Below are 19602 nucleotides of genomic sequence, written 5' to 3'. Positions count from 1 at the left end.
CAGGATGCCCAGGACAGCGGGGACTTGGCAGGGGACCACCCCGGGCAAATGGGAGACAGAGGGGGGGGGACAGAGAGGGAGACAGAGAGAGAAAAGGGAGGCAGAGAGGGAGGCAGAGAGAGAGAGAGACAGAGAGGGAGACAGAGGGACAGAGAGGGAGGCAGAGGGACAGAGAGGGGGACAGAGGGACAGAGAGAAAGGCAGAGAGAGAGGGGGACAGAGAGGGAGAGACAGAGAGGGAGGCAGAGAGAGAGGGGGACAGAGAGGGAGAGACAGAGAGGGAGAGACAGAGAGGGAGGCAGGCAGGGAGGGGCAGAGGCGAGGGATGGAGGACGTGTGGAGGCAGAGAGGGCGGCAGGGACTGGGCTGCGTGCAGCTGGGCTCCTCCCAGGGGCCTGGGTCCCCACAGGGCTGTGTGGCTGCTGCCATCACTAGAGACGACCTGAAGGGACGGTGGGCACCCACCTGGGCCTGCCTCCTCGGGCTTCCCTCCCCAGAGGCCTCCTGGGGTGACCGCAGGCTGCCAGGGCCAGGCAGGGGAGGCAGGGTGGGCTGAGGGGACCCCCAGCCCCACTGCCCGCTCCTCTGTGGGCTGTGGCCGCATGTTCTTCAGCAGGGCAGGCAGGCGGTGGGCCAGAGCGCTCTGTCCCCTGACAAGGGCAGCTCCAGCTGACTCTCCACCGCCCAGCCCGCCCCGCAGTGCGCACCAGCTCGGCAGGCCGTCGGGTCTGGTGGGCCATGGGCAGGGGACTCCACGTCCTGGGTTACATGCCAGGCCCCACCCTTCCCGAGCCCATGCACAGGAGAGCTGCAGATGCAGCGCTGAGTGCCCACACGCAAACTGGAACGCAGGCTGCGGCTGGGCACCCAGGCCCGCGGCCACGCGCACTGAGGTCAGGCGGGTCAGGGTGGGGCTGTGGCCTGCGAGGCGGCATCTGAGGCCGCCGGGTGGTGGGCCGGGCGAGCGAGTGGGAGTCGGGACTGAGCCTGGGTCCTCAGGCTGTCCTCTCAAGCTTCTTCAGCAGGAACTGCGATGTTGTCTCAGGCCTCTCCTCCATGTGCTTTCATTATCAAACGCTGGCTGACCTCGGCCAGGGTCAAGAGCTCCAGCATTCTGGAACCTTCTCTGGGCCGCAGGGCCTGCTTCTTCCGGAGCCCCTCCCACCTCCCAGCTGCGCCTCCTGAGGTGAGGCCCAGAACATGCTCTGCCTGCGTGTGCGGTGAGGGCACCAGGAAGAAGAGGTCGGAGGCCGAGGGAACCCGGCCCCGGCCCACGCCCTCGGGGAGATTCACTCTGGGTCTTGTGTCCCTCTTCAGGCAACCTGTTGTGTCCTACTGGACCTGGACTAGGGTCCACTGTGCAGGAAAGCAAGGCCACAGCTGGTGGGACGGGAATCCCACAGCTGGGCAGCCGCCTTCCCAGGCTCTGGAGCCAGGCGGAGCCATGACTCAGACGGCCGCCCCGCCCCCGCCCCTCCCTCCTCCCTCCCGGTCCTGGTCCTGCCGCTGCTGAGGGAGACGGCCCTCCTCTGCTGACCATCCAGGCCCACGCTGATCGTGGCCCTCGCTCAGTGGTGCCCCAGGCCGGTGCAGACATGAGGTTGGCCGGCGCCCTGCTGACCCTGCTGCTGCAGGCCTGCCGGGTGGCCGCCCAGGACGTTCCGGAGGCCTCGAGGGCCATCGCCTTCCAAGGTTAGTGTCCGGCTGCAATGCTGGCTCCAGCTTACAGCATCTGGAAGGACGGGAGGGACATGGGGTCCAGACGGAGAGAGAGCCAAGAGCTGCAGCGTCGGGCCTGTCAGGGGCCTGAGGGTCCAGGCCCCACTCCCCGCTCCAGGCAGCTGGGGTGTCCTGCTGCCCCCCAGCAAGGCCCTGGGCTCTAGGCACGGCGCATTCTCAGGGGAACACGCAGCTGGGACACTCAGGAGGGGCCCGCTCCAGAGGAGCCGCTGGCCATGGCTTCACGACAACATTCTGTGCCCCATGGAGGGCTGTCTTGGTGGGCCAAATGCTAGGGGTCCCTTTGGCCACCCACCCGACAGCCAGCCCAAGGACAGGCCCCCTGTGGGCATCAACTTTGCTTGAAGTCATGCCGGTGGCTTCAAATCCAACCTGAAAACTTAGCAGGAATCCGCCTGTTCAGCCTGGGCCCAGGCGGGAGGGGAGGCCTGGTCTCTGCTCACTCGCCTTGCGGGTGTGGCCTCTCCCTCATTGCGGCTGGGGGCCGAGGCCCAACCCACCTGCCCGCTGGGCGGCAGAGCCATTGGCCCTGGTCGCAGTGGGCATGGGCCTGGCTCATGGACCCCTCCTGGCCCAGACTGCCCTGTGGACCTGTTCTTTGTGCTGGACACCTCTGAGAGCGTGGCCCTGCGGCTGAAGCCCTATGGGGCCCTGGTGGACAAGGTGAAGGCCTTCACCAAGCGCTTCATCGACAACCTGAGAGACAGGTATGGGTGCACCAGCGCCTGTTCAGGTGTCTATGGCCCCAGACTCCATCTGAGAGGCTGCTGAGCCCTCCCAGGGTCCTGGTCCAGAAGGTGGCAGGAGCCTGAGGGTGAGATAGTGCCGGCCCTGGGCGGCCCTGGCCATCAGGGGGGCTGCGGGGACCGGGCTGAGATGTGGGGTTCCCAAGCCCCAAACCCAGGAGGAACTGCAGTACCCTTGAGCAAACCAAGTGGGTTTAGGGACTCGGACTCAGCCCTAGTGTGAGCTCTGCCTTCTTCCTAGAGGCCCCCTTAACCAGCTGGGCCCACCCACTGCTTGGCCCATGTGAGCCAGCAGACCCCCTGCCCAGGGCCTGGGCTGGAGGTCCTGTGTCCCCAGCTCCTGCCACCCACCACCACCGCCTCTGGGTTCCCCGCGGGGCTCTGGGTGTGGGTAGGGCACACCCATCCCCTGCTGTCCTCCCCTACCGATGGACCCACTGGGGACAGAAGTGTGGCCTGGGGAGGGACCAAGAGCAAAGCTCCACCCACCTGCAACAGGGCGCCCTGGTGGGGGTCACACGGCTCCTCCAGCACTGGCCTCCGCCCTGGCCCCACCCAACCCGGCTGACCAGAGCCCAGAGCCTCCTGCTCAGCAGAAGGGGCCACCGCTTGGGCGTCTGCAGGCCAGAGAGGTCCATCCCCATGGCTGTCCAGCCCCAGGCCTGTGGGACCAGAAGCCTTGGGGACAGTGAAACTGCCAATGTGCAGGTGGAGGAAGGAGGGCTGGTGTGGACCCTCCCTGGGGAGTGGCTGCTGCAGTGGCCATGTGGCTCAGTGGCCCCCCCTTGGGGTGTCCTCGGACCCTTTGCTCAGGCTCCCCTGCCTCAGTTTCCCCACCTGTGAAAGGGCATCAGGGTCAGCCTAGACCCCAACCACCCCCTGGAAGCCCCTGGCACCGCTCTGTTGCGGGGAGAAGGCCTCTCATCCACGTGGGGACTCTGGGTGCCCTTTGGAACCGGCCTGCCCTCCCAGGGCAGGGCTTGCCCGAGACTGGTGCCTGTGGTCTGCAGGTACTACCGGTGTGACCGCAACCTGGTGTGGAACGCGGGCGCCCTGCACTACAGCGACGAGGTGGAGATCATCCGCGGGCTCACGCGCATGCCCAGCGGGCGCGACGAGCTCAAGGCCAGCGTGGACGCCGTCAAGTACTTCGGCAAGGGCACCTACACCGACTGCGCCATCAAGAAGGGGCTGGAGGAGCTGCTCATCGGGTGAGTGGCCCCCAGGCCGCAGCCAGGCTTCCAGAGGACGCCTCCACCTCAGCGATCCACAGCCGCTCGGAGAGGCTCCTGCCGGCCTGGGAGGCAGCGGCCTTCTGGGAGCCTCTGCGGTTCCAGGGTCCCTGAGCTGGGGACTTCTAAAGGGCCTCCCTGCCCGCCCTAGGGGCTCCCACCTGAAGGAGAACAAGTACCTGATCGTGGTGACCGACGGGCACCCTCTGGAGGGCTACAAGGAGCCGTGCGGGGGCCTGGAGGACGCCGTGAACGAGGCAAAGCACCTGGGCATCAAGGTCTTCTCCGTGGCCATCACACCCGACCACCTGGTGAGCACCGCCCCTCTCCTGTGCAGCACCCCGACCCGGCAGCCTACGGGTACCTCGCCCTGCCCCTGCCCAGGCACAGGAGTGGGGTGCCCCTGTCAAGGCCGTCCACCTGCCAGGACCCTGGTGTGGCCACGGGGTGGGGACGCTGCCCACGGACCCCCGGTCCGGCGGAGGCGCTGAGCGCCCCTGCACGGCCGGCTCACGCTTGCCCTCCACTGCCCAGGAGCCGCGTCTGAGCATCATCGCCACGGACCACACGTACCGGCGCAACTTCACCGCGGCAGACTGGGGACAGAGCCGCGGCGCGGAGGAGGCCATCAGCCAGACCATCGACACCATCGTGGACATGATAGTGAGCGCGCGCCCGCCCGCCCGCCCGCCCGCCTCGCCGGCCGGGGCCCTGGGCACAGGGTAACCCGCTTCCCCATTTCCGTTTCAGAAAAACAACGTGGAGCAAGTGGTAAGCGCCCCCCGCCCCCGCCCCTGCCCCTCGCGAGACCCCGTCGGGCACTTGCTCGCTCCCGGCGCCTCCGCCGGCCTCGGCCGTGCCCAGGTGCACGCGGGCGCCCGAGCGCGGCTCCCCGCACGTGCCGCGGCGCGCCTGGCTCCTGCGCCGCCGGGCGGCTTCTGACCGTCTGCTGTGCCTTTTCCCGCAGTGCTGCTCCTTCGAGTGCCAGGTGAGTGCGGCCCCGCCCCGCGCCGCCCCGCGCCGCCCCGCGCCGCCCCGCGCCCTATGGGTCCGGGCTCACGGCCCTCTCTTTTGCAGCCTGCCCGAGGACCGCCAGGGCCCCGGGGCGACCCTGGGTACGAGGTGAGTGCTGAGTGCGGCAGCTGCCCTGCTGCGCGGAGGGCGGGTGGGGACCGGCCGCAGCCCCTCGCCCGCTCCTGGGCACCCTGGCCCAGCTGGTGCGTGCCCGAGTCCAGGGAGGAGCGCGGGCGCGGTGTGGACTGGGTGGGGTCCGGTGAGTCGGAGGGTCGGAAGCCAGGTGCGGCTGCACAGCGGAACCTGAACTAAGACACTGCCAGGATTACACCTGGGGAGACGCCCGGCTAGGGTTTCTCTCTGGGCCCTCTAGCCGCCTGGCGGAGCACCCGCCCTGTGGGCCTCTCTGCTGGACCACTGGCTTGCCTGAGGGGCAGGCCTGAGCCTCAGGGAAGGGGCCTTGAGGCCGGCGGTCGCTGGGTGGGGACAGGATCTGGGCAGACCTTCCCCTGCGGCCCCTCACCTGCTGTGCGCTGCCCTGCAGGGGGAACGAGGCAAGCCAGGCCTACCCGGAGAGAAGGGAGAAGCCGGAGACCCCGTGAGTGCCAGCCTGGCGGGCCTGGGGACATGGGAGGCTGGGGAGTGGGCTGCAGAAACTTGCAGGACGGCTGGCTTCTGAGCACCAGCCACAGGACCAGCCGGAGTGAGGGGTGAGGCGGGCAGGGGGCCCGTGCGCCCTGCAGGAACGTCTGACCCCCTCCTGTGTTCCAGGGACGACCCGGTGACCTCGGGCCAGTCGGGTACCAGGGGATGAAGGTGCGTGCCCCTCCTCGAGCCGGGCTGGGTGGGACAGGAGCCGCGCCTGAGCCCGCAAGGTCATGACCCTCCTCCCCCACTGCTTCCTCTGCAGGGAGAAAAAGGGAGCCGCGGGGAGAAGGTGAGTGTGGCCTCAGGACTGTCCCCCTGGAGCGCCGCCTGCCTCCTGGACCGTGGGCCTCGGGGCACGTCCTGTCGGGGACGCCGTGGGCAGGCACACCCTTCCTACCCCAGCACCCCACGCACCTGGGGACCCCGGCACTGGGCCCTGGTCTGGCCTGGCCCTGGGCCAGCGAGGGCCAGCAACCAGCGCCCAACGCTCTTACTCCCCCGGTGGGCTTCTCTGCCTGTCCCCTGGTCCCTGGATCCCACAGGTGGGGTGACTGCCTTTGCCGGGGCCTCCTGCCAGGCTCCCCAGCATCACCCACATGGCTGGGTGGACCGAGGGGCCAGGCCCAGGCAGGGCCCCGCCTCTCACCCTCCCTTCCTGTCCCACAGGGCTCCAGGGGACCCAAGGGCTACAAGGTGAGTGGATGGGAGGTGCTGGGGGTCCCTGCCTCCTGTGGTCTGGCCCTCCTCTCACCCTCCTGTGGTCTCCTAGGGCGAGAAGGGCAAGCGAGGCATTGACGGGGTGGATGGCATGAAGGTAAGCTCGGGGCAGGAGGACTAGGTGGCAAAGCCAGGTGTCCCCCCGGATGGGTGGGGGATCTCAGGTGTTGATGCTCCCAGAAGACCTGGTGGGTGAAGCCAGGAGGTGTTTCCTGTGGGTATTTCCTGTCAAGCACCAGGTCCCAGTGGACCCCAGGCCGCCCAGTTAAGCTCAGAGGGTTGTAGGTGAGACTTTCCTGAGAGGCCCTCGTTGGGCCAGGACCCAGAGTTGTCACGGTTGATTTGCCCCAGCTGCCAGCTGACCGTCTCCATCTTACCCTTTCCCTCCTTCCAGGGGGAGACGGGGTACCCAGGCCTGCCGGGCTGCAAGGGCTCCCCGGGCTTTGATGTAAGTCTCTCTCCTCATCCTCCTGCATGGCTTCGGTGAGCTGGCTGCCCCTGTGGTGCGCGGGATTCCGTGGGGACTCTGCTGGCCGTAACCTGCCTTGTGCTGACTTGTTACAGGGTGCTCAAGGGCCCCCTGGCCCCAAGGGAGATGCTGGCGCCTTCGGCCTGAAGGGAGAGAAGGTGAGTGACCGCGGCCCACCCAGGTCCTCCTGGGCGCATGTTCTGTGCCACTCCCGGGCTCTGGCCTCCCTGGTCGTGGGCTGGCAGGCCGGGTGGTGACAGGGTTATGGGGACAGTCTGTCACTCAAGCCGCCCCTCCCGGGGCCTGGGGTGCCCCTGCAGACCCACAGCTTAGCCACTCCTCGTGGTGAGATCCAAGTCCAGGAGCAGGTGCAGACTAGCACCCGCAGAAGGAAGCAGGGTGGAGGGGCCTGGGGCTCAGCTCGGTGGCGCGGTTTCTGGGGTTTCTCCGTGAAGCAGGAGCGCTGGGAGGTTTGAGGGGTGACTCTGCCCCTGGTGTCAGGACACAAGGTCTGGGGTCCCGTCCTTGAGTTTGCACAGGACCCTCTCGGCCCAGGCCGCAGCGTGCCAGCGTGCCTTCCCCGCCAGGTCAGGTGTGGAGTTGGACCCCGAGGGGCAAGGCCACGATGGTCTAGGTTTTCCTGAACTGTGCTGGAGCTGGAGGGCCCTGGGAGTCTTGATGGGAGCAACCTGAGCTTTGGGTGAGGAGGGTGGGCACGGGCCACTCCTCCCAGGACAGCGGATGTGGCCTGCTCAGGTTGCACCCCACAGCAATGTCTGTGACCCCTCTGACCTTCCCCAGGGTGCAGCTGGAGCTGATGGGGAAGCTGGGAGACCTGGGAACTCAGGACCACCCGGAGACGAGGTGAGACCAGTGTGCCCAGGGTGAGGCGGATGCTAGGCCCGGGCCAAGGAGCCGGGCAGGTGATGTACCCTTGTCCTCCGCAGGGCCAGCCGGGAGAGCCTGGTCCCCCCGGAGAGAAGGGAGAGGCCGGCGATGAGGTAAGCCACAGCCCGTCCCCACCGTGGCTGAGCACAGACGGGCACCCACACTGACCTCTCTGTCCCCCACCCCAGGGGAACGCAGGACCAGACGGCCCCCCTGGAGAGAGGGTAAGTCTCCCTGCCAGGCCAGCAGAGGCCCGTCCGGCCCGGCAGGTCTACAGCACTGTGGGAGCCGGGGGGCTGAGCTGTCCAGGAGCCTCAGCGAGGACAGAGAAGCCACCGCCATGATTTCATCCTGTGGACTGTGCTCTGGGCCTCGGGTCCCTCGGGCTCTCTGGAGGGGGTGGGAGCTGGGGTGGGGCCTGGCCTCTGGGATAACGTGGTGGAGACCACCAGCCAGCCTTGGGCCGCACCTGCCCAGCAAGTCCCTGGCCACGGCTTTTCTCCTCCACACAGGGCGGCCCTGGAGAAAGAGGACCTCGGGGGACCCCAGGTGTGCGGGGACCAAGAGGAGACCCGGTGAGTCCCTGTCCAGAGGCTGCTCTGTGGGCATCAGGACCACAGGACAGGCCACAGGCCTCCCCGCTGGTCACCCCCAGGGTCCAGAGACCTCTGTGGAGGCAGCTGAGCATCCTGGGGAGGCAAGAAGAGCAAAGGTCACTGTGGAGGCTGACAGGAACCAGCCCCCTCCTGGCCACATCGGCAGGTTAGACGGTTGGTCTCCAGGACCCCGGTTCTGGCCCTGTCCACGCACTCCTGACAGGACTGGCCATGGCGTCCTCAGCAGCCTTCACCAAGCAGCTCCTCCTGGGGCCCCACCTGGCAGCCACTGAGGGCCTGCGAGCGGCTCAGCTGCCGGCCCCTCACCCCCACCCTGGGTCTCTCTCAATGGCTGTGTCCCCACCGTGCCAGGAAGCGTGGGCAGACCTGGGGATCTTGGGAGGCTTCTCTGTTAGAATTTCACGAGGGGGCCGTTGGATCAAGACCCCACAGGGCGGGCCTGAAGGTGGTCTGCTGGGGAGGGCTAGCCCACCACTGTGTGCCTCCACGGCCAGCATGTCCTCTGGAGGCAGTGCCGGGCTCTCTCTGCCTGCCATCATGGCAGCTGCTGGACACAGAGGGTGGGCAGGGTGGGCCTCCTGTGCATCTGTCTGGAAAGCTGGGGGACAGCCCAGGGGTCAGGCACAGCACCAAGCCTCAGAGGCAGTGCCCAGCTGCCCCTGCGGACACTGTGCCCTTGCCTTGTCCCAGTGCAGGACACCCAGGTCCCTCTCCCAGTGGCCACTCGGGCTACAGAGTCTCCTGAACAGAGCCTGGGCAGGGCTGGGGGCCAGCTCCGGGCTCCCAGGCTGGGTGTCAAAGCCCTTGGAGAGGGGAATTGGGGAAGCAGCCCCGGGGGCTCTGGGTAAGCCACTGGCCTCCTCTCCTGGCCTCCAGAGGAAATGGGACAACAGCCCGGGCCATGCCTCTGGGCAAAGGCTTGGCAGGCCAGGAGGGTCAGTGTTGAGAAGGACAGTGGAACCCAACGCCCACCATGGGCTCTTGCTGCCCAGCTGAGCCCTCCAGACCCCTCGCCTGATGACCACCTCACCCCAGGCAGCAGGCCAGCCATCCACCACTGGGGGCAGCCACAGGGCCCAGCCAAGGGCTCAAGGGCTTGATTCTTTCCAGGGCGAAGCTGGACCCCAGGGCGACCAAGGAAGAGAAGGCCCCGTGGGCGTCCCTGGAGACCCGGTAGGGACCCAGCTGTTAGCACCAGCCACACTCCCCAGGCGCCAGCTGGGTGGATCTAGCTGGGTACCTCCTCTATTCCTGACCCCAGTCAGCTGCAGGGGCCAGCGTGGCAGCCTGGCCCAGCTGGGTGCAGATGGCGAGGGTGGGACCCAGCTACTGTGGCCCCCAAGGCTGAGCGTGTGGCCCAGGGCCCACCACAGATTGAGCAAAGACCCCCAGGGCACTGACCTCCAAGCTGGTGGGATGGGTGCCCAGGAGAGCAGAGGGGGCACAGGGGCCTGGCAGCGGCAGGAACGACCAGTTCTTGCAGTTCTGAGGACTGGTCACTGTGGCTTGGCAGCCCAGGTGGCCATGCCTCTGAGCATCTGGGCCACTGCAGTTCACTTGATGGACAGATGAACCATGCAGCCCACTGGGCCCCCCGCCCCCCATCCATAGGGAACGAGGTCAGATTTGAACAGGCAGCTCTTTCGATGGCTGGCCATTCCAGCAAGAGCAGAGCCCGGCTGGGGAGACGCGAGGGGCATCGTGAGGTCACACCTGTGCTCCAAACGCGGAGCTCGAGTGTGGCCAGAGGAGGACGGCGCTGGGGAGATGTCCCAAGAAAAGCAACTGAGGAGGCCAGGGATGCGGAGCCTCACCTCTCCTGGCCTCCCAGCCTGCCCTGCCTGGACCCCGCCCATGCTGTGTGGTCCCTGCTCCACTGGGCTGCCCTCCAGGACTGGCGGGGCCCCTGGTGCCCCCAGAAGCACCCACCAGTGAGCCACCCGCTCCCAGGAAGCCACAGTCTCGTTTCTCCTGGGGACAGCGGCACTCACCAGAGCAAGCCTTCTGCTGCCCACTGGCCTCCTCTGCACCCTCTTGCCTGTCCCCTCCCACATCCCAAGGCAGGGCCTCTGGCCCACACTGTCCACTGTGTGCCCCAGGCTGCAGGGCTGCTGGTCCTCCCAGAGGCGAGGTGCAGTCTGCTGAGAGTGCCTCCCTGGCACCGTGCGGGGGACGGCAGCCGGTCAGCCCAGCCGTGCATGGTCAGGGTGGGAACCGGTCAAGGCCAGTGCCTTCCACAGCCAGCGGTCAGCTAGTGGGAAAGGCGGTGGAGGAGCAGTATGACCTCCTTGGTGGCACCTGACGTGGGCCAGTGCAGAGGGCTCTGACTGGCGGGCGGCTCCATGCTTCCTCTGGCCTGGCTGGAGACCCTGCCCCAGGCTGGTGCTGGGGCCTTGGGATGCTGGCAAGTCCCATGAGGGACCTGGCAGGTGGGGTCCTGCAGCAGGCCTGAGCCCGAGCTGAGCCCAGCCTTGTGTTTGGGTCTCGAGAGCAAGGGGCTGGAAACTTGAGTGGGTGCAGGACCCCTCCCAGGTCAGCACAGCTGGTGTGGCCAGCAGAGCCCAAGGGAGCCACCCACTGCCCTGGCCTACAGGGCCCCAGAGGAGGGCCATGTGGGTGACTAAACAGAGACAGGGGAAACCCTGGTGGGCAGCCTGATCTGACCACACCCCTGTCAGCACCAAAATCCCCCTTGCAGAGGGGTCCCAAGGGTCTGGGTGTCCACAGAAGCACTTTGGACCCTGATCCCTGTGTGCGGACGGCGCCTTATGCTCCTGGACCCTCAGCTCTCCTGGGAAGGCCGGAGGGCTGGGCCTGGGGCACACACCTGGGGTCTCACAGGTGTCTCCATCTCTTAGGGTGAGGCTGGCCCCATCGGACCCAAGGGATACCGAGGTGACGAGGGTCCACCAGGGTCCGAGGTGAGTACTGCCCCCCAGAGGACCCAGCCCCAGTGTCCACCCAGGGCCAGTCCCTGGAGCTGAGGACACCCTGGCTGGAAGTACCTTCTCCTGGTTCGCCCTGCCAACCCTGGTTCCTCCGAGGGTGGTGCCCGGGTGTCGCGTGTGACCTGGCCTTCACCCCTCCCTCTCCTTAGGGTCTCAGAGGAGCCCCAGGACCCGCTGGGCCCCCAGGAGACCCGGGGCTGATGGGCCAAAGGGTGAGTGTCAGGAGCACAGCCACATGGGTGGTGGCCCAGGCGCCAGGGGTCCTGGAAGCCCCAGCGCTCATCTGAGCTGGTCTCTGGGGAAGGGGCTTGCCCCTGGGGGTCCTTCATGGACAGGAAGCATCCACAGTCGGCTACCAAGTGTGAGGATGCCTCAGCCAGGCCCCTCCTGTCCAAGGACCAGTCCTGGGAGAGGGCCATGGACCTCCTGGGGAGCGGGCTCTCCCAGGCTGGCAGAAGGGGCCCTCTGGGCTTGCTGGGCTTCCCTGCTGGCCAGGGGACAGTGATGGTGCTCTACCCAGGGTGAAGACGGCCCCCCTGGCAACGGCACCGAGGGCTTTCCCGGCTTCCCGGTAAGTGCAAGGCCGCCCCGGAGCCCCCAGACTGCTCCGCACCCCAGCCCCTGGCCCTGGGGCTGGTGGGTTGGGCTTCGACCCCCACTGGTGGGGGTTTGGGTTGGGCTCTGCTGGGCCTGGTCCCCGTCCCCCTGCGACGACCTGGCGGGCCTCCCTCCTGTGTGAGAACCCAGTGTGACGGTCTCCTTTCCACAGGGCTATCCAGGCAGCAGGGGCCCCCCCGGGCTGAATGTGAGTACCCCACCTGACTGCAGGGCTGTGACCATGCCCCACACACGCGTGCACAGGCTGCAGGGCCGTGTGCACGCGCCACACGTGTGCACAGTCAGCATGATGCACACATGCTCACATGCCACATGCACCCGGACACTCCCATGTGGCACTCGTGTGCTTCCACACGCACACGTGGTGGCCCAGGGCACCATCCAGCCATGCTCACCCCGCCCTCTGTCCCCTCCCCAAGATCCTGCTGACCCGTGTGTTGTCACCTGCAGGGCACAAAAGGCTACCCAGGCCTCAAGGGGGACGAGGGTGAAGCTGGGGACCCGGGAGAGGATGTAAGTGGGGTGAGCCCTTGGGGGTCCGGCTGCCATGGGCCAAGTGCCCTGGGGATGCAGCTGGCCCTCGGCTGACTACACCCCTCCCTCCAGAACAATGACATCGCACCTCGCGGGGTCAAAGGGGCAAAGGGGCACCGAGGCCCAGAGGGCCCGCAGGTGGGTGAGGGCAGGGGTCTGCAGGGAATGGGGCAGGGAGCCAGGCAGGGTCTGGGGAGCAAGTGGGATCCCCAGGGGCTCGACAGGATCCCAGGGAAGTTCCACAAGCCAGTGGCTCACTGGGAGGGACTGGTCACAGGATCAGGGTACCGTCCCAGGGCAGGAAGGCCACGTCCAGAGTGGCATGGGCACCTGGGCTGGGGACCAGGTGCATTCTGGACCTGCAGGAAGCATTCCCTGCCCGCAGCTCCGGTGAGAGGCAGGACTGGGGCAGGAGCAGCCCCGCTGGGGCCTGGCCCGGGTGGGCTTGTGGGGGCTGGCAGTGGCAGTGGGCAGCGGGCTCCCACAGGAGTCACGGGCAGGACCCCCACTTCAGCCCCTGTCTCTGCTTGCCCTGACAGGGACCTCCAGGAAGCACAGGACCGCCTGGGCCAGACGTAAGTGGGGAGCTGTAGTTGTCCTCTGAAACTGACCAGCATGCACCCTGTGGGCTGTCTGTGTGACTATGATCACTGTGCACGGATGGGCTTGGGGTGCTTGGTGGCCATGAGGGAGTGTGACCAGGGCACTCGTGATGGCCTGGGGGATGTGAGGTGGTCATGTGTTGGTGACCACGTCCAGTGCCATGTCCTTGTGGTGAGGTTCCAGTATGCAGAGCAGGTACTGGGATGTGAGAACTCTTGTCCAGTCCAGGTCCCCCCCCACCCCGTGGTCTTGGGGTGACCAGGAAGCCCCAGTGCAGAACCGCCCACTGTCCCTCTTCCCCCCAGGAATGCGAGATTTTGGACATCATCATGAAAATGTGCTGTGAGTGCCTTAGAGTGACTGTCCCAATGAGGACATGTTCCCACCAGTCCAGTGTCCACTGCTGTGCTCCCAAGGGACTCTGGCCCAGGGAGGGGCTGGAGGGGCAGGGGGCCCTGGGCAGGGGTTGGTGTCCTGTCCTGTAACCCCACCTCCTCTTCCAGCCTGCTGCGGTGAGTGCCACCTCGTGCCCCCAGGATGGGTCTCACTAGGGCAGCTCAAGGGCTCCTGCTGATGACCAACAAGCTGCGTCTGCAGCCACGAAGCTGTGGCCACCCCCCACCCCCCACCCCCGTCTCTTTGAGGGCCGCGGCAGCCCTCGCCCTCCTGCGTGCAGCCGTCCACACAACCTGAACAACCCTGGGCAGGCGGGGTCAGGAACCAAACCCCTGGCCGCTCTGCCCATCCTCCCACGGGGCCTTCTGGGGTTGAGTGGGGGGCCCAGGCAGGGAACAGCCTGGTGAGGGAGGCCGTGCCAAGAAGCCACAGGAAGGGCCAGCAGGACCCCGGTCTCCAGAAAGGCCCTGGCTGACCCCTGCCCACCCTTAGAGTGCAAGTGCGGCCCCATCGACATCCTCTTCGTGCTGGACAGCTCGGAGAGCATTGGCCTGCAGAACTTTGAGATTGCCAAGGACTTCATTATCAAAGTCATAGACCGGCTGAGCAAGGACGAGCTGGTCAAGGTGAGGCCCGGAGCCCCCACTGCGGCAAGCGGAGGGCCCGGCACCCCGGGTCTCCCTGTGCAGGAAGCGCACGCTGCATCCTGTCCAGGCTGTGGCTCCCCATGATCAGGCCACTCGCCATCACGCCCTCCCGGTGCTGTGGAGCCAGCAGCACGTGGCCTCACTGGGCCTGGCCTGAGTCCTGGGGCTCCCAGGCCCCACCCTCAAAGGAGGCTACGGGAGGGCTGTGTGGGCTGTGTGAGGGTTTCGTGGGCCTGGGTGCTGGACAGGCCACGTGGGCAAGTCCAGCTTCGGTGTCGCCCCCGCAGTTCGAGCCCGGGCAGTCGCACGCCGGCGTCGTGCAGTACAGCCACAACCAGATGCAGGAGCACGTGGACCTGCGCAGCCCCAACATCCGCAACGCCCAGGAGTTCAAGGAGTGAGTGGCCGGGTCGCCCCTGCCAGGCTGAGCTAGGCCAAGCCAGACCCTCCGGCCCCGCCCACCTGCCCGGCCTGGCCCCGGGCCCGCCCTGCCCAGCCCCGCCTCGCTCCGCCCACCTGCCAGGCTGAGCCACACCCAGAGCTGAGGCTGGGTCCCCAGGCCCCGCCCCACCCCACCCAGCCCCGCCCACCTACCGGGCTGAGCCACACCCAGAGCTGAGGCTGGGTCCCCAGGCCCCACCCAGCCCCGCCCACCTGCCGGGCCAGCGGGGCCTGACCCTGGGCCTGCCCTCCGCCCTGTAGAGCGGTCAAGAAGCTGCAGTGGATGGCGGGCGGCACCTTCACAGGCGAGGCCCTCCAGTACACCCGGGACCGGCTGCTGCCGCCCACCCAGAACAACCGCATCGCCCTGGTCATCACCGACGGGCGCTCGGACACCCAGAGGGATACCACTCCGCTCAGTGTGCTCTGCGGCCCCGACATCCAGGTGGGTAGCCGCCCAGGATCACGGCCGCGCTTCTGCCTGGGAAGGAGGGAGGCAGCCGAATGGTGCCGCGCTGTTCTGTCCTCAGGTGGTCTCCGTGGGCATCAAGGACGTGTTTGGCTTCGTCGCGAGCTCCGACCAGCTCAACGTCATTTCCTGCCAAGGCCTGGCGTCCCCCGGGCGGCCGGGCATCTCCCTGGAGAAGGAAAACTACGCAGAGCTGCTGGACGACGCCTTCCTGAAAAACATCACGGCCCAGATATGCATAGGTGGGCAGGGCCGCGCAGACCAGGCGGGCAGGGCCGCGCAGACCAGGCGGGCAGGGCCGCGCAGACCAGGCGGGCAGGGCCGCGCAGACCAGGCGGGCAGGGCCGCGCAGACCAGGCGGGCAGGGCCGCGCAGACCAGGCGGGCAGGGCCGCGCAGACCAGGCGGGCAGGGCCGCGCAGACCAGGCGGGCAGGGCCGCGCAGACCAGGCGGGCAGGGCCGCTCAGACCTGCTGCGCAGGACACAGTGAAGGCCAGGGGCTCCGCGGAGGCCATGGTCAGCACATAGCCGCCTGCGCCGGACTCACCCCGCCTGCATGGGTGCCTGGTCAGCAGCATGGCAGGGAGCCCCTGACTGCAGGCCTTTGAGCCTCCTGTCATGCTCAGGAGGGGCTGAGGCTCTGCCCTGGCCCTCAGTGGGTGGATGTGAGGACCAGTGGCCTGGGGACCATCTGCTACTCCTGAGTAAGGGTCCAGCCCTGCTGGAGGGGCTGAGCCTGAGTGGGTGTGTTGTGGGGTTGGAGGTCCACGTGTGTGGGGTCTTCTCTTTACAGACAAGAAGTGTCCAGACTACACCTGTCCAGGTGAGTGTCAGGGCTGGTGCGGGAGGGTGGGGTGCCTAGCGGCCCTGCAGAGCCTGGGCTCTGCAGACTGGCACCCCCTGGCCTGCCCACTGCAGTGTCCAGGGCCTCGTGCTTACAGCCGCCTGCCTCTGCCCCACAGTCACGTTCTCCTCCGCTGCCGACATCACCATCCTGTTGGACGGCTCGGCCAGTGTGGGCAGCCACAACTTCGACACCACCAAGCGCTTCGCCAAGCGACTGGCCGAGCGCTTCCTGTCCGCCGGCAGGGAGGACCCTTCGCAGGACGTGCGGGTGGCCGTGGTGCAGTACAGCGGCCCTGGCCAGCAGAGGCCTGGGCGGGGTGCCCTGCAGTTCCTGCAGAACTACACAGTGCTGGCCAACGTGGTGGACAACATGGACTACTTCAACGATGCCACCGACGTCAACGACGCCCTGAGCTACGTCACGCGCTTCTACCGGGAGACCTCGCCGGGAACCGCCAAGAAGAAGGTGCTGCTGTTCTCCGACGGTAACTCACAGGGGGCCACGGCGGCAGCCATCGAGAAGGCGGTGCAGGAGGCCCAGCGGGTGGGCATCGAGATCTTCGTCGTGGTGGTGGGTCACCAGGTGAATGAGCCCCACATCCGCGTGCTGGTCACCGGCAAGACTGCCGAGTATGACGTGGCCTTTGGCGAGCGCCACCTGTTCCGCGTGCCCAGCTACCAGGCCCTGCTACGGGGCGTCTTCCACCAGACGGTGTCCAGGAAGGTGGCGCAGGGCTAGGGCGCAGGCACTTGGCAGGCCTCCCTGCCCGCCACCCAGAGCCAGCAGGGAGAGCCAGGACTGAGTTTTCCTGAGCACCCCACCAGGGAAGGGGACCCCACCATGCCTGCCGAGTGCTTCGCCTGGGCCTCCGCAGCTCCACCGAGCTCCTCTCTGGTCACTCCCTCCCTCCCTCCTTCGGCCTTGCGGGGGCAGATGTCTCCCCTCCTGGCTGTCGGTCCTGCTTGCCTCCTTCCTCTTTGGGTGGCAGATGGTGTCTTCCAGTCCTGCAGAAGGTCTTCCTTCAGCCACACCCACGTCAGGTCTAGGGAATCCTGCTCCTCCTTCCTGGGGGATGTTGGACTGTGACTTCTCTCCGGGAAACCAAGGTTGAGATTTTCCAGCACAGACTCGAGGGTTGGCTCCTAACTGGGGGTCCATCTGACCCTTGCAGACTTGGTTCTGGCCCTCAGGCCTTGAAGCTCAGGACAGCCAGAGGGAGGACTGGCCTGTGCGTGTTCTGAGGACAAAGGTGCTATCCGCAAGGGCCCGGCTGAGGCAGAGCCCGGCTGAGCCGAGGTGTCCCAGGGCCGCCCAGCCTCCCTCCTCGGTGGTGGCTCCCACGCTACCTGAGCTCCCTAGGTTGGCCTTATTCTCTCTCCCTGTTGCCCTCAGCCCTGCCCAAGCCCATGATCTCTGTTAATAAAGGTCTCCACTCCTCTCTGATTCCCTGCTGTCCATCTGTGCTTCACAGGCCTCTGGGCTGCAAAGGTGCTGCCCTTGGTGGGACACCACCATGGACACTGCGCATGATGCCTGGGGAGACGGTGTCCTCGCCACATCTGCAGGCGGAGGTGGGGGGAGGCCGGGCACCAGGCTCAGGAGCAGACGGGGTCTCCATGGGCTGGGTGCAACCAGATCAACAGTCCAACCCCAGGGGGACCAACGGCAGGCAGGAGTCTGGAAGGGGATCGGGGTCTGGGGTCGGGGGAAGAGGCAGGGCGGATCCTCCAGTGGGGCCAGGCTGCCACAGCTGCCAGCAGCTGGCCTCGGCCCTGGGGTGTCTGCACCAAAGGGAGGCTACGCAAGGCAGGCCTGGCCCTGCGTCCGAGGAAGACATCTTGAGGAAAGCAAATGGAATAAAGTTGATTTCTGATCTCCTGGGTTGGTGGCTGCATTACAGATTTTGCACATCATACCCAAAAAGAGTTTCCTGGAGCTTAGGACTTACTTTTTCAGAGGATACAAAGTTCCAGCATCTCCGTTGCATTTTTCTTGTTGACTCTGTCTTAGATTATTGTGCTATTACTTAATTGCTTTGACTGCGTAGAGTCATAGAAAAGGCATTGCAAACTTGAGTCTTGTTATAAAACATTTCTTCTGGATTAAGAAAATCTCTTTCAATCATATATATTCAGTTTAATTTTATTTTCAAATTAAAAATGTATGTGGTTCTATGCAAAAAGGAATATGACCATGTGTAAGTGAGGAAGCGTGATCGATCACTGTCTTTTATAGGCTGCTTTCAGAAAAATGGGACATTGGACAGGAAAGATTCAGTCACTGGTCCCGGTCCTTCTTGAGTAATAACTGCTGATGTCATAGGTGGCCTCTGTTCAAGAGCATCACCCATCCCTGCTGACTACAAGCCCGGGTTGTGGAATTCAGCTTCTTTCTGTCTTTCCAAGTGACGAAGTTCAACTTTTCCTATTCATTGTTCCCCTGAAAGCAAACTAACAATACACTCGCATGGTTTTGGCATCAGAAGGCACATACCGCTACTCTATCTGTGCTGAGTCAATTCCAAATACCACTTTGAACATAGAATATAGGACTGTTTTATTTGTTACAAAGACCAGTTTATTGGAATTAAAAGCCATTATAGATTTATCATCATAGAAATTTTAAAGCGGCAAATGCCAAACAAATGTGCTTGTGCCTATAAGCACGACTATACACATATGACCTCAAAAAATACCCCCAAAGTACAGTAGTACAGTACTATACTCGTATTATTATTTTGTTATATTCATTTTCTTTCCTCCTCTTTTTTCTTTTACCTTCTCCCCTCTCCTGTTTCTCCACTCCTTCTCCCTCTCCCTCTCCCTCTCCCTCTCTCCCTCTCTTCCTCCCTCTTTCCCTCATCAAGACCCAGTGGCTCATTTTCCTAGGGGTGATGGGAAGACCCCTTTGCACCCTGAGTCCTCAGCAAGGGCACAGCCAGTGGCCTAAAGAAGGAGCAGGCTGCCTCCCTCCGTCTGCCCCGCAACAGAGCAGAGCAGGGTGCAGCATGCCCGTGGTTTAACCGCAGCCTTGAGGACGGGGACCGTCTCTCTGTGAGACGCGGCTGGAAACCACAGTTCTGTTAGAAGCGATGACCCACGATGATCCCCAGCTGAGTCCATAGCTGGAGAAGCAGAAGACACAATCCCTCTGTAGACAGGTGGCACCAGGCACATGAGCGTCTGCAGGGCACAGCAGGCTGCGGAGGGAGCAGAGCCCTGCCACTCGGCGCGTCCCCACAGGCACTCCTCAGCCCTGGACTCTGTGAGTCAGCTCATGTGTGAGCAGTTACACTGAAAGTGAGAGAGGCCGCGGACTGCAGAGGGGCTAAAACAGGCCACTCCAGTGGTCCTGCAGACAGTGACCCTGGGCAGAGCTCCGGACCAGGTGCTGCTCCACAGTCACTGTGGTTCTGTAGACAGTGACCCAGGGCAGATCTCCTGACCAGGTGCTGCTCCACAGTCACTGTAGTCCTGCAGACATGATCCAAGGGCAGAGCTCCTGACCAGGTGCTGCTCCACAGTCACTGTGGTCCTGCAGACATGACCCAAGGGCAGAGCTCCTGACCAGGTGCTGCTCCACAGTCACTGTGGTCCTGCAGACATGACCCAAGGGCAGAGCTCCTGACCAGGTGCTGCTCCACAGTCACTGTGGTCCTGTAGACAGTGACCCAAGGGCACAGCTCCTGACCAGGTGCTACTCCACAGTCACTGTGGTCCTGTAGACATGACCGAAGGGCAGAGCTCCTGACCAGGTGCTGCTCCACAGTCACTGTGGTCCTGCAGACAGTGACCCAGGGCAGAGCTCCTGACCAGTTCGTGCTCCACAGTCACTGTGGTCCTGCAGACATGATCCAAGGACAGAGCTCCTGACCAGGTGCTGCTCCACAGTCACTGTGGTCCTGTACACGTGACCCAAGGGCAGAGCTCCTGACCAGGTGCTGCTCCACAGTCCCTGTGGTCCTGCAGATATGACCCAAGGGCAGAGCTCCTGACCAAGTGCTGCTCCACAGTGACTTTGTTCCTGTA

General features: G+C 65.2%; 1 protein-coding gene across 1 annotated transcript; it reads left to right on the top strand.

Annotated features, from left to right (window-relative positions):
- The first annotated feature begins 1244 nt into the window (after positions 1-1244).
- COL6A1 (collagen type VI alpha 1 chain) lies at positions 1245-17012 on the top strand. Its single transcript, XM_079100718.1, has 35 exons — positions 1245-1692; positions 2318-2447; positions 3497-3697; positions 3870-4029; positions 4253-4381; positions 4469-4489; positions 4686-4706; positions 4796-4840; positions 5277-5330; positions 5504-5548; positions 5643-5669; positions 6047-6073; positions 6150-6194; positions 6492-6545; positions 6662-6724; positions 7368-7430; positions 7514-7567; positions 7643-7678; positions 7967-8029; positions 9182-9244; positions 10930-10992; positions 11169-11231; positions 11540-11590; positions 11789-11824; positions 12088-12150; positions 12244-12309; positions 12711-12746; positions 13080-13116; positions 13278-13286; positions 13663-13796; positions 14105-14214; positions 14520-14703; positions 14789-14969; positions 15521-15550; positions 15690-17012. The coding sequence occupies exons 1-35, from the start codon at positions 1596-1598 to the stop codon at positions 16310-16312; spliced, it is 3084 nt and encodes a 1027-aa protein (XP_078956844.1). The 5' UTR covers positions 1245-1595; the 3' UTR covers positions 16313-17012.
- Positions 17013-19602: the final 2590 nt, after the last annotated feature.

Source organism: Sciurus vulgaris (genome assembly GCF_902686455.1).
Source record: "Sciurus vulgaris genome assembly, chromosome: 10".
NCBI classification, from domain to species: domain Eukaryota; kingdom Metazoa; phylum Chordata; class Mammalia; order Rodentia; family Sciuridae; genus Sciurus; species Sciurus vulgaris.
This window is presented reverse-complemented; position numbering and strand designations above follow the sequence as displayed.

Coding starts and splice junctions, on each gene's coding strand:
- COL6A1 (XM_079100718.1), top strand. CDS start 1,596: ATGAGGTTGGCCGGCGCCCTGCTGACCCTGCTGCTGCAGGCCTGCCGG. Junction 4,490..4,685: donor AAAACAACGTGGAGCAAGTG/GTAAGCGCCCCC, acceptor CTTTTCCCGCAG/TGCTGCTCCTTCGAGTGCCA. Junction 4,707..4,795: donor GCTGCTCCTTCGAGTGCCAG/GTGAGTGCGGCC, acceptor TCTCTTTTGCAG/CCTGCCCGAGGACCGCCAGG.